This window comes from Mustelus asterias, unplaced genomic scaffold (assembly GCF_964213995.1).
Source record: "Mustelus asterias unplaced genomic scaffold, sMusAst1.hap1.1 HAP1_SCAFFOLD_280, whole genome shotgun sequence".
NCBI lineage: Eukaryota > Metazoa > Chordata > Chondrichthyes > Carcharhiniformes > Triakidae > Mustelus > Mustelus asterias.
In genome coordinates, this window is record NW_027590245.1 from 133,121 (window position 1) to 152,500 (window position 19,380).

The 19,380-nt window shown below is 49.9% G+C and overlaps 1 protein-coding gene across 2 annotated transcripts in view; it reads right to left on the bottom strand.

The window, feature by feature from the left end:
* The window catches only part of LOC144486056 (von Willebrand factor A domain-containing protein 5A-like), a 235,819-nt gene that overhangs the window by 133,120 nt on the left and 83,319 nt on the right, over window positions 1-19,380 (bottom strand). For both annotated transcript variants that reach the window (XM_078204158.1, XM_078204159.1), the window contains exons 11-13: window positions 14,066-14,180; window positions 12,152-12,310; window positions 10,327-10,430 (exon numbers count right to left, since the gene is read on the bottom strand). In XM_078204158.1, the coding sequence (XP_078060284.1) occupies window positions 10,327-10,430; window positions 12,152-12,310; window positions 14,066-14,180 (378 nt within the window). The remainder of the gene's footprint in view (window positions 1-10,326; window positions 10,431-12,151; window positions 12,311-14,065; window positions 14,181-19,380) is intronic.

A 19,380-nucleotide genomic window follows, 5' to 3' on the forward strand; every position in this document is an offset into this window, starting at 1 on the left:
CCGCTTGAAAGTTCCTAAAGTGTCTGACTCCACTATCACAGCAGGCAGTCCATTCCACACCCCAACCGCTCTCTGCGTAAAGAACCTACCTCGGACATCCCTCCTATATCTCCCACCATGAACCTTATAGATAGAACATAGAACAGTACAGCACAGTACAGGAATTTTTTACCATTTAAATAATAGCCCATTTTGCTGTTATTCCTACCAAAATGGATGACCTCACATTTACCAACATTGAACTCCATCTGCCAGACCCCCGCCCACTCAGACTATCTATATCCCTTTTCAGACTTTCAGCATCCTCTGCACACGTTGCTCTTCCACCCATTTTAGTGTCATTTTGACATACTACACTTGGTCCCCAACTCCAAATCATTTATGTAAATCGTAAACAATTGTGGTCCCAACGCTGATCCCTGAGGCACACCACTAGTCACTGATCGCTAACCAGAAAAACACCCATTTACTCCCACTCTTTGCTTTCTGTTACCCATGCTAATACATTACCCGTAACACGGTGCACCTTTATCTTATGTAGCAGTCTTTGGTGCGGCACCTTGTCAAATGCCTTCTGGAAATCCAGATACACCACATCCACAGGTTCCCCATTGTCCACTGCACATGTAATGTTCTCAAAGAATTCCACCAAATTAGTCAAACATGACCTTCCCTTCATGAACCCATGCTGCGTCTTACCAATGGGACAATTTATATCCAGATGTCTCGCTATATTTTCCTTGATGATAGATTCAAGCATTTTCCCTACTGCAGAAGTTAAGCTAACCGGCCTATAGATACCTGCCTTTTGTCTACCTCCTTTTCTAAACACTCCCGCCATCTCTTTTAGTACCCTGGGATGCATTCCATCAGGACCAGGAGACTTGTCTACCTTTAGCCCCATTAACTTGCCCAACACTACCTCTTTCGTGATAATGATAGTTTCTAGGTTCTCACCTGCCACAGCTTTCCTGTCATCAATTTTAAAATCGGCCCCGCAGGTGGAGGAGACGGTTAAGAAGGCGTATGGTGTGCTGGCCTTTATCAATCGAGGGATTGAGTTTAGGAGTCCAGGGATAATAATGCAGCTATATAAGACCCTCGTCAGACCCCACTTGGAGTACTGTGCTCAGTTCTGGTCGCCTCACTATAGGAAGGATGTGGAAAAGATTGAAAGGGTGCAGAGGAGATTTACAAGGATGTTGCCTGGATTGAGTGGCATGCCTTATGAGGGTAGGCTGAGGGAGCTCGGTCTTTTCTCCTTGGAGAGACGTAGGATGAGAGGAGACCTAATAGAGGTATCATAGAATCATAGAAACCTTACAGTGCAGAAGGAGGCCATTCGGCCCATCGAGTCTGCACCGACCACAATCCCACCCAGGCCCTACCCCCACATATTTACCTGCTAACCTACACATCTCAGAACTCTAAGGGGCAATTTTTAACCTGGCCAATCAACCTAACCCGCACATCTTTGGACTGTGGGAGGAAACCGGAGCACCCGGAGGAAACCCACGCAGACACGAGGAGAATGTGCAAACTCCACACAGACAGTGACCCGAGCCAGGAATCGAACCCGGGACCCTGGAGCTGTGAAGCAGCAGTGCCAACCACTGTGCTACCGTGCCGCCCCTTGATATAGGTATCTATCATCAAGGTATATAAGATGTTGAGAGGCATAGATCGGGTGGACTCTCAGAGGCTTTTTCCCAGGGTGGAAATGTCTGCTACGAGAGGACACAGGTTTAAGGTGCTGGGGGGTAGGTACAGGGGAAATGTTAGGGGGAAGTTTTTCACACAGAGGGTGGTGGGCGAGTGGAATCGGCTGCCGTCAGTGGTGGTGGAGGCGAACTCAATAGGGTCTTTTAAGAGACTCCTGGATGAGTACATGGGACTTAATAGGATGGAGGGTTATAGGTAGGTCTAGAAGGTAGGGATATGTTCGGCACAACTTGTGGGGCCGAAGGGCCTGTTTTGTGCTGTAGTTTTCTATGTTTCTATAAGGGGGGGACAGTAATGTTGTGGGGGCGGGGCGATGTCTGGGGGGGCCATCGCTCCTACTTTTCACGGCCCGGGAGCAAAGTGACAGGGGCGTGTTTTTTCAATTATTTTTCTCACTGCACACATGCAGTTCAAAACTCCGATCGCAGCAGCAGCGTTTCGGGTGCGATAAGCCCCGCCCACAGCGCGATTCAGACTCGCGGTTTTTTTTTTCATGCTGAGTGCGTACGGGGGCGCCTGAGAGCAGTTTTCCAAATCGGATCAGAATAGCATCCAGATTCAGCACTTAGAATCAAAATGGTAGAATCGGGCCCTTCGTGTCCAAAGATGTGCAGGTTAGGTGGATTGGCCGTGCTAAATTGTCCCTTAGTGTCCAAAGATGTGCAGGTTAGGTGGATTGGCCGTGCTAAATTGTCCCTTAGTGTCCAAAGATGTGCAGGTTAGGTGGATTGGCCGTGCTAAATTGACCCTTAGTGTCCAAAGATGTGCAGGTTAGGTGGATTGGCCATGCTAAATTGTCCCTTAGTGTCCAAAGATGTGTAGGTTAGGTGGATTGGCCATGCTAAATTGTCCCTTAGTGTCCAAAGATGTGCAGGTTAGGTGGATTGGCCGTGCTAAATTGACCCTTAGTGTCCAAAGATGTGCAGGTTAGGTGGATTGGCCATGCTAAATTGTCCCTTAGTGTCCAAAGATGTGTAGGTTAGGTGGATTGGCCATGCTAAATTGTCCCTTAGTGTCTCAAGATGTGTAGGTTAGCAGGGTAACCGAGTAATGCTCTCAGAGAGTCAGGGGTTTAGCAGGGTAAATAGATGGGGTTATGTGTATAGGGCCCAGATAGGATTTAGGTCAGTGCGGACTTGATGGGCCAAATGGCCTCCTTCTGCACTGTAGGAATTCTATGACGTGAGCATCACTGGCTGGGCACAGCATTTATTGCCCATCCCTAGTTGCCCTTGGAGGGTAGCTGAGAGTCAACCACATCGCTGTGGCTCTGGAGTCACATGTCGGCCAGACCGGGTAAGGACGGCAGATTTCCTTCCCTAAAGGACATTAGTGAACCAGATGGGTTTTTCCGACAATGGTTTCACCGTCATCAGTAGATTCTTAATTCCTGATTTTTTAAAAATTAATTCGGATTCCACCAAGAGCAGGGGTGGGATTCGAACCCCAGTACGGCACGCTTCCCTTTATTGGTCGGTTGGGGCATTGAGTACAAGAGTCAGGATGTCACGTTGCAACTTTATAAAACTTTTGTTAGGCCGCATTTAAAAGAGTATTGCATTCAATTCTGGTCACCACATTACAGGAAGGATGTGGAGGCTTTGGGGAGGGTGCAGAAGTGGTTAGAAGAATGAGGGGTGATCTCATTGAAACATATCAGATCCTTCAGGGGCTAGGAACATAGAACAGTACAGCACAGAACAGGCCCTTCGGCCCACCATGTTGTGCCGAGCTTTGTCTGAAACCAAGATCAAGCTATCCCACTCCCTATCATCCTGGTGTGCTCCATGTGCCTATCCAATAACCGCTTAAATGTTCCTAAAGTGTCTGACTCCACTATCACTGCAGGCAGTCCATTCCACACCCCAACCACTCTCTGCGTAAAGAACCTACCTCTGATATCCTTCCTGTGTCTCCCATCATGAACCCTATAGTTATGCCCCCTTGTAATAGCTCCATCCGCCCGAGGAAATAGTCTTTGAACGTTCACTCTATCTATCCCCTTCATCATTTTATAAAACTCTATTAAGTCTCCCCTCAGCCTCCTCCGCTCCAGAGAGAACAGCCCTAGCTCCCTCAACCTTTCCTCATAAGACCTACCCCCCAAACCAGGCAGCATCCTGGTAAATCTCCTCTGCACTCTTTCCAGCGCTTCCACATCCTTCTTATAGTGAGGTGACCAGAACTGCACACAATATTCCAAATGTGGTCTCACCAAGGTCCTGTACAGTTGCAGCATAACCCCACGGCTCTTAAACTCCAACCCCCTGTTAATAAAAGCTAACACACTATAGGCCTTCTTCACAGCTCTATCCACTTGAGTGGCAACCTTTAGAGATCTGTGGATATGAACCCCAAGATCTCTCTGTTCCTCCACAGTCTTCAGAACCCTACCTTTGACCCTGTAATCCACATTTAAATTAGTCCTACCAAAATGAATCACCTCACATTTATCAGGGTTAAACTCCATTTGCCATTTTTCAGCCCAGCTTTGCATCCTATCTATGTCTCTTTGCAGCCTACAACACCCCTCCACCTCATCCACTACTCCACCAATCTTGGTGTCATCAGCAAATTTACTGATCCGCCCTTCAGCCCCCTCCTCCAAGTCATTAATAAAAATCACAAAGAGCAGAGGACCAAGCATTGATCCCTGCGGCACTCCGCTAGCAACCTGCCTTCAATCCGAAAATTTTCCATCCACCACCACCCTCTGTCTTCGATCAGACAGCCAGTTACCTATCCAATCGGCCAACTTTCCCTCTATCCCACACCTCCTCACTTTCATCATAAGCCGACCATGGGGGACCTTATCAAACGCCTTACTAAAATCCATGTATATTACATCAACTGCCCTACCTTCAACACACTTAGTTACCTCCTCAAAAAATTCTATCAAATTTGTGAGGCACGACTTGCCCTTCACGAATCCGTGCTGACTATCCCGGATTAATCCGCATCTTTCTAAATGGTCGTAAATCCCATCTCTAAGGACCTTTTCCATCAATTTACCAACCACCGAAGTAAGACTAACCGGTCTATAATTACCAGGGTCATTTCTATTCCCTTTCTTAAACAGAGGAACAACATTCGCCACTCTCCAGTCCTCTGGCACCATCCCCGTGGACAGCGAGGACCCAAAGATCAAAGCCAAAGGCTCTGCAATCTCATCCCTTGCCTCCCAAAGAAACCTAGGATACATTTCATCAGGCCTAGGGGACTTATCGACCTTCAGTTTATTCAAAACTGCCAGGACATCCTCCCATGAACATCTATTTCCTCCAGCCTATTAGCCTGTAACACCTTCTCTTCCTCAAAAACATGCTCCTCTCCTTGGTGAACACTGACGAAAAGTATTCATTCATCACCTCGCCTATCTCTACTGACTCCATACACAAGTTCCCACTACTGTCCTTGACCGGCCCTAACCTCACCCTGGTCATTCTTTTATTCCTCACATAAGAGTAAAAAGCCTTGGGGTTTTCCTTGATCCGACCCGCCAAGGACTTCTCATGCCCCCTCCTAGCTCTCCTAAGCCCCTTTTTCAGCTCGTTCCTTGCTAACTTGTAACCCTCAATCGAGCCATCTGAACCTTGTTTCCTCATCCCTACATAAGCTTCCCTCTTCCTTTTCACAAGACAGTCCACCTCTTTCGTGAACCATGGTTCCCTCACTCGGCCATTTCCTCCCTGCCTGACAGGGACATACCTATCAAGGACATCCAGTATTTGTTCCTTGAAAAAGTTCCACTTTTCATCAGTTCCTTTCTCTGACAGTTTCTGTTCCCAACTTATGCCCCCTAATTCTTGCCTAATCGCATCATAATTACCTCTCCCCCAATTGTAAACCTTGCCCTGCCGTACGGCCCTCTCCCTCTCCATTGCAATAACAAAAGACACTGAATTGTGGTCACTATCTCCAAAGTGCTCTCCCACAACCAAATCTAATAGTTGGCCCGGTTCATTTCCCAGTACCAAATCCAATGTGGCCTCACCTCTTGTCGGCCTATCCACGTATTGTGTCAGGAAACCCTCCTGCACACACTGCACAAAAACTGCCCCATCCGAACTATTTGACCTACAAAGGCTCCAATCAATATTTGGAAAGTTAAAGTCCCCCATGACAACTACCCTGTGACCCCCACACATATCCATAATCTGCTTAGCAATTTCTTCCTCCACATCTCTATTACTATTTGGGGGCCTATAGTAAACTCCCAACAACGTGACCGCTCCTTTCCTATTTCTAACCTCAGCCCATATTACCTCAGTGTGCAGATCCCCCTCGAAGTGCCTTTCCGCAGCCGTTAAACTATCCTTGATTAACAGTGCCACCCCTCCACCTCTTTTACCAGCTTCCCTACACTTACTGAAACATCTATACCCCAGAACGTCCAACAACCATTCCTGTCCTTGTTCTACCCACGTCTCCATAATGGCCACAACATCGTAGTCCCAAGTACCAATCCACGCCCCAAGTTCATCTACCTTGTTCCGGATGCTCCTTGCATTGAAGTAGACACACTTCAACCCACCTTCCTGTCTACCGGTACCCACCCTTGACCCTGATACCTTCCCCAATACCTCACCACCCTCACTGACTTCTGGACTACAACTCCTTTTCCCACTCCCCTGACAAATTAGTTTAAACCCCCCTGAAGAGCCGTAACAAATTTCCCTCCTAGGATATTGGTGCCCCTCTGGTTCAGGTGCACCCCATCCTGTTTGTACAGGTCCCACCTTCCCCAGAATGTGTTCCAATTATCCACGTATCGGAAACCCTCCCTCCTACACCATCCCTGCAACCACATGTTTAACTGCACTCTCTCCCTGTTCCTCAACTCGCTATCACGTGGCACCGGCAACGTACCAGAGATGACCACATGTTTCGTCTTGGCTCTCAGCTTCCAGCCCAGCTCCAGAAATTCCTGCTTTAAATCCCCGTCCCTTCACTTACCTATGTCATTGGTACCAATGTGTACCACGACTTGTGACTGTTTCCCCTCCCCCTTCAGAATCTGGAAAACACGATCCGAGACGTCACGGACCTTGGCATCCGGTAGGCAACATACCATCCGTGAGTCTCTTTTGCTGCCACAGAACCTCCTATCCATCCCTCTAACTAACGAGTCCCCAATAACTATTGCCCTCCCGCTGTCCCCCTTACCCTCCCGAGCCACAGAGACGGACACAGTGCTGGAGATCCTCTCACTGCGGCTCACCACTGGTATGTCGTCCCCCTCAACCGTATCCAAAGTGGAATACTTGTTGCTAAGGGGAACGACCACCGGGGATCCCTGCACGGACTGCTTCCTCCCAGCCCCTCTCACCGTCACCCATCTGTTTTCATTCCTCGGAGTAACTGTATCCCTAAAGCTTCTGTCTATGGCCACCTCTGCGTCCCTAATGATCCTAAGTTCATCCAACTCCAGCTCCAGTTCCCTAGCACGGTTTTGGAGGAGCTGCAGATGGGTGCACTTCCCACAGGTGTAATCAGCAGGGACACTGTCGTCGTCCCTCACCTCAAACATAGTGCAAGAGGAACATAGCACTGCCTGCACACCCATCCCCTCTAGATACCTTGCCAGTACCAGGTAGAAAGTGCAGAAATGAATTTAAACTCACCCCTGCTCGCCCTTTCTGCCCAAGCCCTGTGAGCCAAAGCCCTTACAGCTCACACTCTGCTTCCCTCTCACTCCCCTGCCCGCTCCCGACGCTGCCCGCTGTATACTGCAGCCTACCTTTTATACTTCACGCGCTTAAAAAACCCTTCCCAGACCCAGGGCGGCACGGTAGCGCAGTGGTTAGCACTGCTGCTTCACAGCTCCAGGGTCCTGGGTTCGATTCCCGGCTCGGGTCACTGTCTGTGTGGAGTTTGCACATTCTCCTCGTGTCTGCGTGGGTTTCCTCCGGATGCTCCGGTTTCCTCCCACAGTCCAAAGATGTGCGGGTTAGGTTGATTGGCCAGGTTAAAAACAAAATTGCCCCTTAGAATCCTAAGATGCGTAGGTTAGAGGGATTAGCGGGTAACTATGTGGGGGTAGGGCCTGGGTGGGATTGTGGTCGGTGCAGACTCGATGGGCCGAATGGCCTCCTTCTGCACTGTAGGGTTTCTATGAATTCTATGAACTCCTTAGCAGCCCACTTCCAGATTTCAGGGGACTTCCAGTTTCCCCTGTCAGGCTTGACAGGGGAAATGCTGAGAAGATGTTTCCCCCTCATGGGAGAGTCGAGGACCAGAGAGCATAGTCTCAGGTGCCAATTTAAGACTGAGTTGGGGAGGGATTTGTTCTCTGGGTGTTGTGAGTCTTTGGGACTCCTTGCCACAGAGAGCTGTGGGGGCGGAGTCCTTGGGTAGATTGAAGATAGATTTTTGATCAGTAAGGAAACCAAAGGTTATAGAATCATAGAATCCCTACACTAAGGAGGCCATTCGGCCCATCGAGTCTGTACTGACCACAATCTGGCCCAGGCCCTATCCCCGTAACCCCACTCCATTTACTCCACTAATCCCCCTAATACTAGGGCCAATTTAGCATGGCCAATCCGCCCAACCTACGCATCTTTGGATACCAAGGGACAATTTAACATGGCCAATCCGCCTAACCTACACAACCTTGGGAGTAAACCGGGGCACGGTTGCAGGGGAAAGGGCAGGTGATCGATCAGGGTAGATCAGTGGATGTTGTGTACATGGATTTTAGTAAGGCTTTCGACAAGGTCCCTCATGGCGGGCTCATCCAGAAGATTAAGATGCAAAAGGATCCGCAGTGACTTGGCTGCTTGGATTCAGAATTGGCTTGCCCATAGAAGTCAGATAGTGGAAGAGTGCTTTTCTGGCTGGATGTTCGTGACTGGTGATGAACCGCAGGGATCCATACTTGGACCTTGGACAGCACAGAAGCACAGCGGTCAGCACTGCTGCCTCACAGCTCCAGGGACCCGGGTTCGATTCCCGGCTCGGGTCACTGTCTGTGTGGAGTTTGCACATTCTCCCCGTGTCTGCATGGGTTTCCTCCGGGTGCTCTGGTTTCCTCCCACAGTCTGAAATACGTGCTGGTTAGGGTGCATTGGGCCGTGCTAAATTCTCCCTCAGTGTAACCCGAACAGGCGCCGGAGTGTGGCGACGAGGGAATTTTCACAGTAACTTCATTGCAGTGTTAATGTAAGCCTACTCATGACACTAATAAAGAAACTTAAACTTAAACCTCTGATGCTTGTGCCATATATTAATGACTTGGATGAAAACGTGGATGGGTGGGTTTGTAGACGATACAAAAATAGATTGTGGATAGTGTAGAAGGTTGACAAAGGATACAGCGGGATATAGATCAGATGCAGATATGGGCGGAGAAATGGCCGATGGAGTTTAATCCGGGCAAGTGTGAGGTGCTGCACTTTGAGAGATCAAATGTTAAAGTTAAGTGTACAGTTCATGGCAGCACTGTGTACAGTGTGTTGTAGACAGTCGGTGTTGAGTTGGGAAGTCTCTGATTTGGTGACTGTGTGTTACGTGCTGTGTACAGTCGGTGTTGAGTTGGGAATGTGTGAATTGGTGACAGTGTGTTGTGTACAGTCGGTGTTGAGTTGGGAATGTGTGAATTGGTGACAGTGTGTTGTGTACAGTCGGTGTTGAGTTGGGAATGTGTGAATTGGTGACAGTGTGTTGTGTACAGTCGGTGTGGAGTTGGGAATATGTGAATTGGTGACAGTGTGTTGTGTACAGTCAGTGTGGAGTTGGGAATGTGTGAATTGGTGACAGTGTGTTGTGTACAGTCGGTGTTGAGTTGGGAATGTGTGAATTGGTGACCGTGTGTTGTGTACAGTCGGTGTGGAGTTGGGAATGTGTGAATTGGTGACCGTGTGTTGTGTACAGTCGGTGTTGAGTTGGGAATGTGTGAATTGGTGACCGTGTGTTGTGTACAGTCGGTGTTGAGTTGGGAATGTGTGAATTGGTGACCGTGTGTTGTGTACAGTCGGTGTGGAGTTGGGAATGTGTGAATTGGTGACCGTGTGTTGTGTACAGTCGGTGTTGAGTTGGGAATGTGTGAATTGGTGACCGTGTGTTGTGTACAGTCGGTGTTGAGTTGGGAATGTGTGAATTGGTGACCGTGTGTTGTGTACAGTCGGTGTTGAGTTGGGAATGTGTGAATTGGTGACAGTGTGTTGTGTACAGTCGGTGTTGAGTTGGGAATGTGTGAATTGGTGACCGTGTGTTGTGTACAGTCGGTGTGGAGTTGGGAATGTGTGAATTGGTGACAGTGTGTTGTGTACAGTCAGTGTGGAGTTGGGAATGTGTGAATTGGTGACAGTGTGTTGTGTACAGTCGGTGTTGAGTTGGGAATGTGTGAATTGGTGACAGTGTGTTGTGTACAGTCGGTGTTGAGTTGGGAATGTGTGAATTGGTGACAGTGTGTTGTGTACAGTCAGTGTGGAGTTGGGAATGTGTGAATTGGTGACAGTGTGTTGTGTACAGTCAGTGTGGAGTTGGGAATGTGTGAATTGGTGACCGTGTGTTGTGTACAGACAGTGTTGAGTTGGCCATGGGCTCTGAATTGGTGACGGTTTGTTGGGTATGAGGGCTGATGAGTTGGGGCCTGCTTACCTCTCAGTCTTGTTGGGCTGAAGACTGAACTTGATGCTATTTTGCACCGTTTGCTCCTTCAGTGAATACTTCAGGGTCATCTCAGCCTCCAGAGTGGAGTCCACCTGAGAGAAGCAAAGAGACAGAATTCATAGGGCAAGGCAATGCACATTACAATTTACTGCAGCCCGGGAGTTCCCAGACCAGGAAATAACCCACCTTCCCAGACCAGGAAACCTCATAGACACTGCACTCCTACCCAGTAATCTCCATAACCCCCTGCATTCCCAGATAAGGAAGCCCAGAGCTCCTTCATTCCTCAAGACCATAAGATATAGGAGCAGAATTGGGCCATTCGGCCCATCGAGTCTGGTCCGCCATTCGATCACGGCTGATATGTTTCCCAACCCCACTCTCCCGCCTTTTCACCCATAACCTTTGATCCCCCTTACTGATCAAGAAACTATCTATCTCTGTCTAAGAAACGTAGAAACATAGCAGATAGGAGCAGGAGGAGGCCATTCGGCCCTTCGATCCTGCTCTGCCATTCATCACGATCACGGTTGATTGTCCAACTCAGTAGCCTAATCCTGCTTTCCCCCCATAACCTTTGATCCCATTCGCCCCAAGTGCTGTATCCAGCCGCCTCTTGAATACATTCAATGTTTTGGCATCAACTCCTTCCTGTGGGAATGAATTCCACAGACTCACCACTCTTTGGGTGAAGAAATGTCTCCTCATCTCCGTCCTAAATGGTCTACCCCGAATCCTCAGACTGTGACCCCCTGGTTCTGGACACCCCCACCATCGGGAACATCCTCCCTGCATCTACCCTGTCTAGTCCGGTTAGAATTTTATGAGTCTCTATGAGATCTCCTTAAATACACTCTTAAATACATGTCTTAAAGACACTCAGTGACCCGGCCTCCCCAGCCCTCGGTGGCAATGAGTTCCACAGATTCACCACCCTCCGGCTGAAGAAATTCCTTCTCATCTCGATCCTAAAGAGTCGTCCCTTTACTCTGAGGCTGTGCCCTCGGATCCGAGTCTCTCCGGCTAATTAAAACATCTTCCCCACGCCCACTCTATCCAAGCCTATCAGTAATCCCACCCCAAAACCCCCTCAGCCCCTGCATGTTTAGCCCAAGCATCCCCCAGGTTTGAGATCTCATGGGACCTCATGGGGAGAGACTCCCTCTTTAAAAGGGGTCCCTGACGGAGAGACTCTCTCTTTAAAAGGGGTCCCTGATGGAGAGACTCCCTCTTTAAAAGGGGTCCCTGAGAGAGAGACTCCCTCTCTAAAGGGGGTCCCTGAGGGAGAGACTCCCTCTTTAAAAGGGGTCCCGGATGGAGAGACTCCCTCTTTAAAAGGGGTCCCTGAGGGAGAGACTCCCTCTTTAAAAGGAGTCCCTGACGGAGAGACTCCCTCTTTAAAAGGAGTCCCTGACAGAGAGACTCCCTCTTTAAAAGGAGTCCCTGACAGAGAACTCCCTCTTTAAAAGGAGTCCCTGACAGAGAGACTCCCTCTTTAAAAGGGTCCCTGAGGGTGAGCCTCCCTCTTTAAAAGGGTCCCTGAGGGTGAGCCTCCTTGTTTAAAAAGGACATCCTTCATGTTGAGGCCAATCTCTGAGATAACGTGGGGCTTAATTTTCATTGAGGAGTTGCGACAGACCCCCCACCCTTCCCTCTACTTCCCCACACCCCCCCGAGTGTCCCCCCCACCCACTTCAGTCATACACCGGGGTGACCCCGGCTTCCTGGGAGAAGGCCTGTGGGGAACCCTCCTCCCTCTGCCCCCTCCTCCCACCCACACCCGACCCCTCCGCCATGATCCTGTGGCTCCCACCTTCCCCTTCAGCTGGGCGTAGATGATGGCACGCTGCTCGCTGAAGATTACAGTGGGGGGCTGGGACAACAAGACAGCTTCCAGTCCCGGGGGCAGCTCCCAGCTGATGCTCAGTCCTGTCACCGCAGGCTGAAGGGCAAACTTCAAACTCTGTAACACCTACAACAGAGAGGGCGGGAGAGACAGAGGGGGCCAGAGAGACACAGAGGGGGCCAGAGAGACACAGAGGGGGCCAGAGAGACACAGAGGGGGCCAGAGAGACACAGAGGGGGCCAGAGAGACACAGAGGGGGCCAGAGAGACACAGAGGGGGCCAGAGAGACAGAGGGGGCCAGAGAGACACAGAGGGGGCCAGAGAGACAGAGGGGGCCAGAGAGACAGAGGGGGCCAGAGAGACAGAGGGGGCCAGAGAGACACAGAGAGGGCGAGAGACACAGAGAGGGCGAGAGACACAGAGAGGGCGAGAGACACAGAGAGGGCGAGAGACACAGAGAGGGCGAGAGACACAGAGAGGGCGAGAGACACAGAGGGCGAGAGACACAGAGGGCGAGAGACACAGAGAGGGCGAGAGACACAGAGGGCGAGAGACACAGAGGGCGAGAGACACAGCGGGCGAGAGACACAGAGGGCGAGACAGAGACAGAGAGAGCGACAGAATCAGAGAGAGAGAGACAGAGACAGAGAGAGCGACAGAATCAGAGAGAGAGAGAGACACAGAGACAGAGGGAGAGACAGAGAGGGCGACAGAAAAGGAAAGCTGTTATTTCAACACCATCTTTCGGATATCCCATAATGCTTGACAGTTAATGGAGGCCTTCTTGTTACCGTGGCGAGACACCAAATGTGAACAATCGATTTGCACACAGCAAGAACTCACTCATGCCAATGTCTCCAATTTAGGGAATTTCTTTGATTTTAAGGGACATGGGCATCGCTGGCTGGGCCCAGCATTTGTTGCCCATCCCTAGTTGCCCCTTGGAGGGCAGTTGAGAGTCAAACACATTGCTGTGTGGCTCTGGAGTCACATGTAGGCCAGACCGGGTAAGGACGGCAGATTTCCTTCCCTAAAGGACATTAGTGAACCAGATGGGTTTTTCCGACAACGGTTTCACCGTCATCAGTAGATTCTTAATTCCAGATATTTTTTATTGAATTCAAATTCCACCATCTACTGTGACGGGATTCGAACCCGGGTCCCCCAGAACGTTAGCTGAGTTTCTAGATTAATAGTCCAGCTGTAATATCATTTGGCCGTCGCCTTCCTTTCCGTCCCTAGTTGCCCCTTGAGAAGGTGGTGGGTGAGCCGCCCCTTCTCGAACCCGCTGCAGTCCCCGTGTGGTGTGGGTAACACCCACAGTGCCGTTAGGGAGGGAGTTCCGGGATTTGGACCCCAGCCCCAGTGAAGGAACGGCCGGTATATTCCCCAGTCAGGATGGCGAGTGGGCTAGGTGGATTGGCCATGCTAAATTGCCCCTTAGTGTCTAATGATGTGCAGGTTAGGTGGATTGGCCATGCTAAATTGCCCCTTAGTGTCCAAAGATGTGCAGGTTAGGGGGATTGGCCCTGCTAAATTGTCCCTTAGTGTCCAAAGATGTGCGGGTTAGGTGGATTGGCCGTGCTAAATTGTCCCTTAGTGTCCAAAGATGTGCAGGTTAGGTGGATTGGCCGTGCTAAATTGCTCCTTGATGTCAGGGGGACTAGCTCGGGTAAATACATGAGGTTACGGGGATAAGGCCTGGGTGGAACTGTTGTCGGTGCAGACTCGATGGGCTGAATGGCCTCCTTCTGCACTGTAGGGATTCGATGATATTCACTCCTGCACCCCACCCCCACAAGTCACTGTTCATGTTTGGGCCCCCCTCCCCCCCCGCCCCCCGACCCCCACAACTCCAGTCGCCATCCGAGATTCAGGTACCTTTGCCTGCATCCTGTCTTTCCCAGTGATGAACTCGGAGCTTCCCGAGGCGGCCTTGGCAATGCCTTTGATGAGTTCAGTCGAGGCCCCTTGGCCGATTCCAAAGGAGAAGCACCTGGAGAACAGAGGGGAAAGAATCAGACCATTCTGTCTCTCTCTCTCTCTCTCTCCCTCTTTCAATAGAGGGCCTTGGCTACAGTGGAGCATGCTGGGATAAACCCCCCTGCCCCTTCTTTGCCCTGTTCCCTGTTGCCATTACACTCACAGCTCACCCTCCCCTTCGCGACCCCCTGCAAACAGCCCTTAGTGGGCCAGTAGGGCGCACAGTAGGATCTCATAAAGAGCACGGTGAGAACAATTAGGGGCGAGTACAGTGATTAGCACTGCTGCCTCACAGCAGTCATGGGTTCGATTCCAGACTCGGGTGACTTTCTGGGTGGAGTTTGCATGTTCTCTCCCCGTGTCTGTGTGAGTGGTCATAGAACAGTACAGCACAGAACAGGCCCTTCGGCCCACGATGTTGTGCCGAGCTTTATCTGAAACCAAGATCAAGCTACCCCACTCCCTATCATCCTGGTGTGCTCCATGTGCCTATCCAATAACCGCTTAAATGTTCCTAAAGTGTCTGACTCCACTATCACTGCAGGCAGTCCATTCCACACCCCAACCACTCTCTGCGTAAAGAACCTACCTCTGATATCCTTCCTGTATCTCCCACCACGAACCCTATAGTTATGCCCCCTTGTAATAGCTCCATCCACCTGAGGAAATAGTCTTTGAACGTTCACTCTATCTATCCCCTTCATCATTTTATAAACCTCTATTAAGTCTCCCCTCAGCCTCCTCCGCTCCAGAGAGAACAGCCCTAGCTCCCTCAACCTTTCCTCATAAGACCTACCCCCCAAACCAAGCAGCATCCTGGTAAATCTCCTCTGCACTCTTTCCAGCGCTTCCACATCCTTCTTATAGTGAGGTGACCAGAACTGCACACAATATTCCAAATGTGGTCTCACCAAGGTCCTGTACAGTTGCAGCATAACCCCACGGCTCTTAAACTCCAACCCCCTGTTAATAAAAGCCAACACACTATAGGCCTTCTTCACAGCTCTATCCACTTGAGTGGCAACCTTTAGAGATCTGTGGATATGGTCGTGATGGGAGATTTTAATTTCCCAAATATCGATTGGAATATCCCTGGGGTAAGGGGTTTGGATGGGGAGGAGTTTGTTAGGTGTGTTCAGGAGGGCTTCCTGACACAGTATGTGGATAGACCTACAAGAGAAGCTGTACTTAATTTGGTATTCGGGAATGAACCTTGGCAGGTGTCAGATCTCTCAGTGGGAGAGCATTTTGGGGATAGTGATCATAACTCTATCTCCTTTACATTAGCATTGGAGAGAGATAGGATCAGTCAAGCTAGGAAAGTGTTTATTTGGAGTAAGGGCAATTATGAGGCTATTAGGCAGGAAATTAGAGGCATAAATTGAAAGGACGTTTTCTGAGGGAAATGTACAGAAGAAATGTGGCAAATTTTCAAGGAAAAGTTGTCTGGAGCTCTGCACAGCAACGTTCCAATGAGACAGGGGAGTTATGGTAGGTTACAGGAACCATGGTGCACGAAAGCTGTAACGAACTTAGTCAAGAAGAAAAGAAAAGCCTACAAAAAGTTCAGGGAGCTAGGTAATGTTAGAAATCTAGAAGAGTATATGACTAGTAGGAAGGAACTTAAGAGGGAAATTAGAAGAGCAAGAAGGGGTCATGAGAAGGCCTTGGCAGACAGGATAAAGGAAAACCCCCAAGGCATTCTACAAGTATGTTAAGAGCAAGAAGATAAGATCTGAAGGAGTAGGACCTACCAAATGTGACAGTGGGAAAGTCTGTATAGAACCGGTAGAAATAGCAGAGGTACTCAATGAATTCTTTGCTTCAGTATTCACCGTGGAAAGGGATCTTGGTGATTGCAGTGCAGACTTGCGGAGGACTGAGAAGATTGAGCGTGTGGACATTAGGAAAGAGGATGTGTTGAGGCTTTTGAAAAGCATCAAGTTAGATAAATCGCCGGGACCAGATGGGATGTACCCCAGGTTACTGTGTGAGGCGAGGGAAGAGATTGCTGAGCCTCTGGCGATGATCTTTGCGTCATCAATGGAGACGGGAGAGGTTCCGGAGGATTGCGGATGTGGTTCCATTATTCAAGAAAGGGAGAAGAGATAGCCCGGGAAATTATAGACCGGTGAGTCTAACCTCAGTGCTTGGTAAGTTGATGGAGAAGATCCTGAGAGGCAGGATTTATGAACATCTGGAGAGGAATAGTATGATCAGAAATAGCCAGCACGGCTTTGTCCAAGGCAGATCATGCCTTACGAGCCTAATTGAATTTTTTGAAGATGTAACTAGACACATAGATGAGGGAAGAGCGGTAGATGTAGTTTATATGGATTTCAGCAAGGCGTTTGATAAGGTGCCCCATGCAAGGCTTATTGAGAAAGTGAAGGAGCATGGGATACAAGGGGCCATTGCCTTGTGGATTCAGAACTGGCTTGCCCAGAGAAGGCAAAGAGTGGTTGTAGATGGGTCTTTTTCAGCATGGAGGTCGGTCACGAGTGGAGTGCCCCAGGGATCTGTTCTGGGACCCTTGCTCTTTGTGATTTTTATAAATGACCTGGATGATTAGAAGATTAGAAGATTAGAAACCCTACAGTGCAGAAGGAGGCCATTCGGCCCATCGAGTCTGCACCGACCACAATCCCACCCAGGCCCTCCCCCCACATATTTTACCCGCTAATCCCTCTAACCTATGCATCCCAGGACTCTAAGGGACAATTTTTAACCTGGCCAATCAACCTAACCCGCACATCTTTGGACTGTGGGAGGAAACCGGAGCACCCGGAGGAAACCCACGCAGACACGAGGAGAATGTGCAAACTCCACACAGACAGTGACCCGAGCCGGGAATCGAACCCGGGACCCTGGAGCTGTGAAGCAGCAGGAAGTGGAAGGATGGGTTGGCAAGTTTGCTGATGACACAAAGGTTGGAAGTGTTGTGGATAGTGTAGAGGGATGTCAGCAGTTGCAACAAGACATAGATAAGATGCAAGACTGGGCGGAGAAGTGGCAGATGGACTTCAACCCAGATAAGTGTGTGGTGGTTCATTTTGGCAGGTTGAATAGGATGAACGAATATAATATTAAGGGTAAGACGCTTGGCAGTGTGGAAGATCAGAAGGATCTTGGGGTCCGGGTTCATAGGACGCTCAAAGCAGCGTCGCAGGTGGAGGCTGTGGTTAAGAAGGCGTATGGAATACTGGTCTTCATCAATAGAGGAATTGAGTTTAGAAATCGGGAGATAATGCTGCAGCTGTATAGGACCCTGGTCAGACCCCACCTGGAGTACTGTGTCCAGTTCTGGTCGCCTCATTACAGAAAGGATGTAGAAGCCATAGAAAGGGTGCAGAGGAGATTTACAAGGATGTTGCCTGGATTAGGTGGCATGCCTTATGAGGATAGGTCGAGAGAGCTAGGTCTTTTCTCCTTGGAGAGGTGAAGGATGAGAGGTGACCTGATAGAGGTGTATAAGATGTTGAGGGGTATTGATAGAGTGGATTCTCAGAGGCTTTTACCCAGGGCTGAAATGGTTGCCACAAGAGGCACGGTAGCACGGTAGCACAGTGGTTAGCACTGCTGCTTCACAGCTCCAGGGTCCCGGGTTCGATTCCCGGCTTGGGTCACTGTCTGTGTGGAGTTTGCACATTCTCCTCATGTCTGCGTGGGTTTCCTCCGGGTGCTCCGGTTTCCTCCCACAGTCCAAAGATGTGCGGGTTAGGTTGATTGGCCAGGTTAAAAATTGCCCCTTAGAGTCCTGGGATGCGTAGGTTAGAGGGATTAGCGGGTAAAAATATGAGGGGATAGGGCCTGGGTGGGATTGTGGTCGGTGCAGACTCGATGGGCCGAATGGCCTCCTTCTGCACTGTAGGGTTTCTATGATTTCTAAGAGGTCACAGGTTTAGGGTGCTGGGGAGTAGGTACAGAGGAGATGTTAGGGGTAGGTTTTTCACTCAGAGGGTGGTGGGTGCGTGGAATCGGCTGCCGGTAGTGGTGGTGGAGGCGGATTCGATAGGGTCTTTTAAGAGACTTTTGGATAGGTTCATGGAAGTTAGTAAGATAGAGGGTTATAGGTAAGCCTAGTAGGTAGGGACATGTTCGGCACAACTTGTGGGCCGAAGGGCCTGTTTGTGCTGTAGCTTTTCTACGTTCTATGTTCTAGTATACCCTAACAGGTGCTGGAGTGTGGTGACTAGGGGATTTTCACAGTAACTTAATTGCAGTGTTAATGTAAGACTACTTGTGACACTAACAAACTTTCAACTTCAACATTGGTCACAGAGAAAGAGAGAGAGAGAGAGAGAGAGAGTGGCATTCGGCCTGACATTTACTCAATAGACAAGACCCCCTGTCAGTGCCTCAGCGCTGGCACCCTGAGGGTCGGCCCTGGGTCCATGGAGTCGGGGACTCGAATGCTTGATCAGCTGACTTGCAGGGGAACAGAACATCTGTTGAGGGACTGGGGAACAGAACATCTGTTGAGGGACTGGGGAACAGAACATCTGTTGAGGGACTGGGGAACAGAACATCTGTTGAGGGACTGGGGAACAGAACATCTGTTGAGGGACTGGGGAACAGAACATCTGTTGAGGGACTGGGGAACAGAACATCTGTTGAGGGACTGGGGAACAGAACATCTGTTGAGGGACTGGGGAACAGAACATCTGTTGAGGGACTGAGGAACAGAACATCTGTTGAGGGACTGGGGAACAGAACATCTGTTGAGGGACTGGGGGGGGTGCAACAAGCGGCTCTCGGGAAAGGTTAGGTTAGGATGTTTTTTTTATTCATTTGTGGGACACGGGCGTCACCGGCTAGGCCAGCATTTATTGCCCATCCCTCGTTGCCCCTTGAGAAGGGGTGGTGAGCCGCCATCTTGAATCGCTGCAGTCCATGTTCTGTGGGTTGACCCACAATGCCATTAGGGAGGGAATTCTGGGATTTTGACCCAGCCACTGTGAAGGAATGGCCGATATATTTCCAAGTCGGGATGGTGAGTGGGGCTCAGAGGAGGAACTTGTAGGTAGTGGTGTTCCCCATGTGTCTGCTGTCCTTGTCCTTCTGGATGGAAGCGATCGTGGGTTTGGAAGGTGCTGCCGAACGCTCTTTGGTGAATTGCTGCAGTGCATCTTGTAGATGGTACACACTGCTGCTACTGAGCGTCGGTGGGTGGAGGGAGTGGGTGTTTGTGGATGGGGTGCCAATCAAACGGG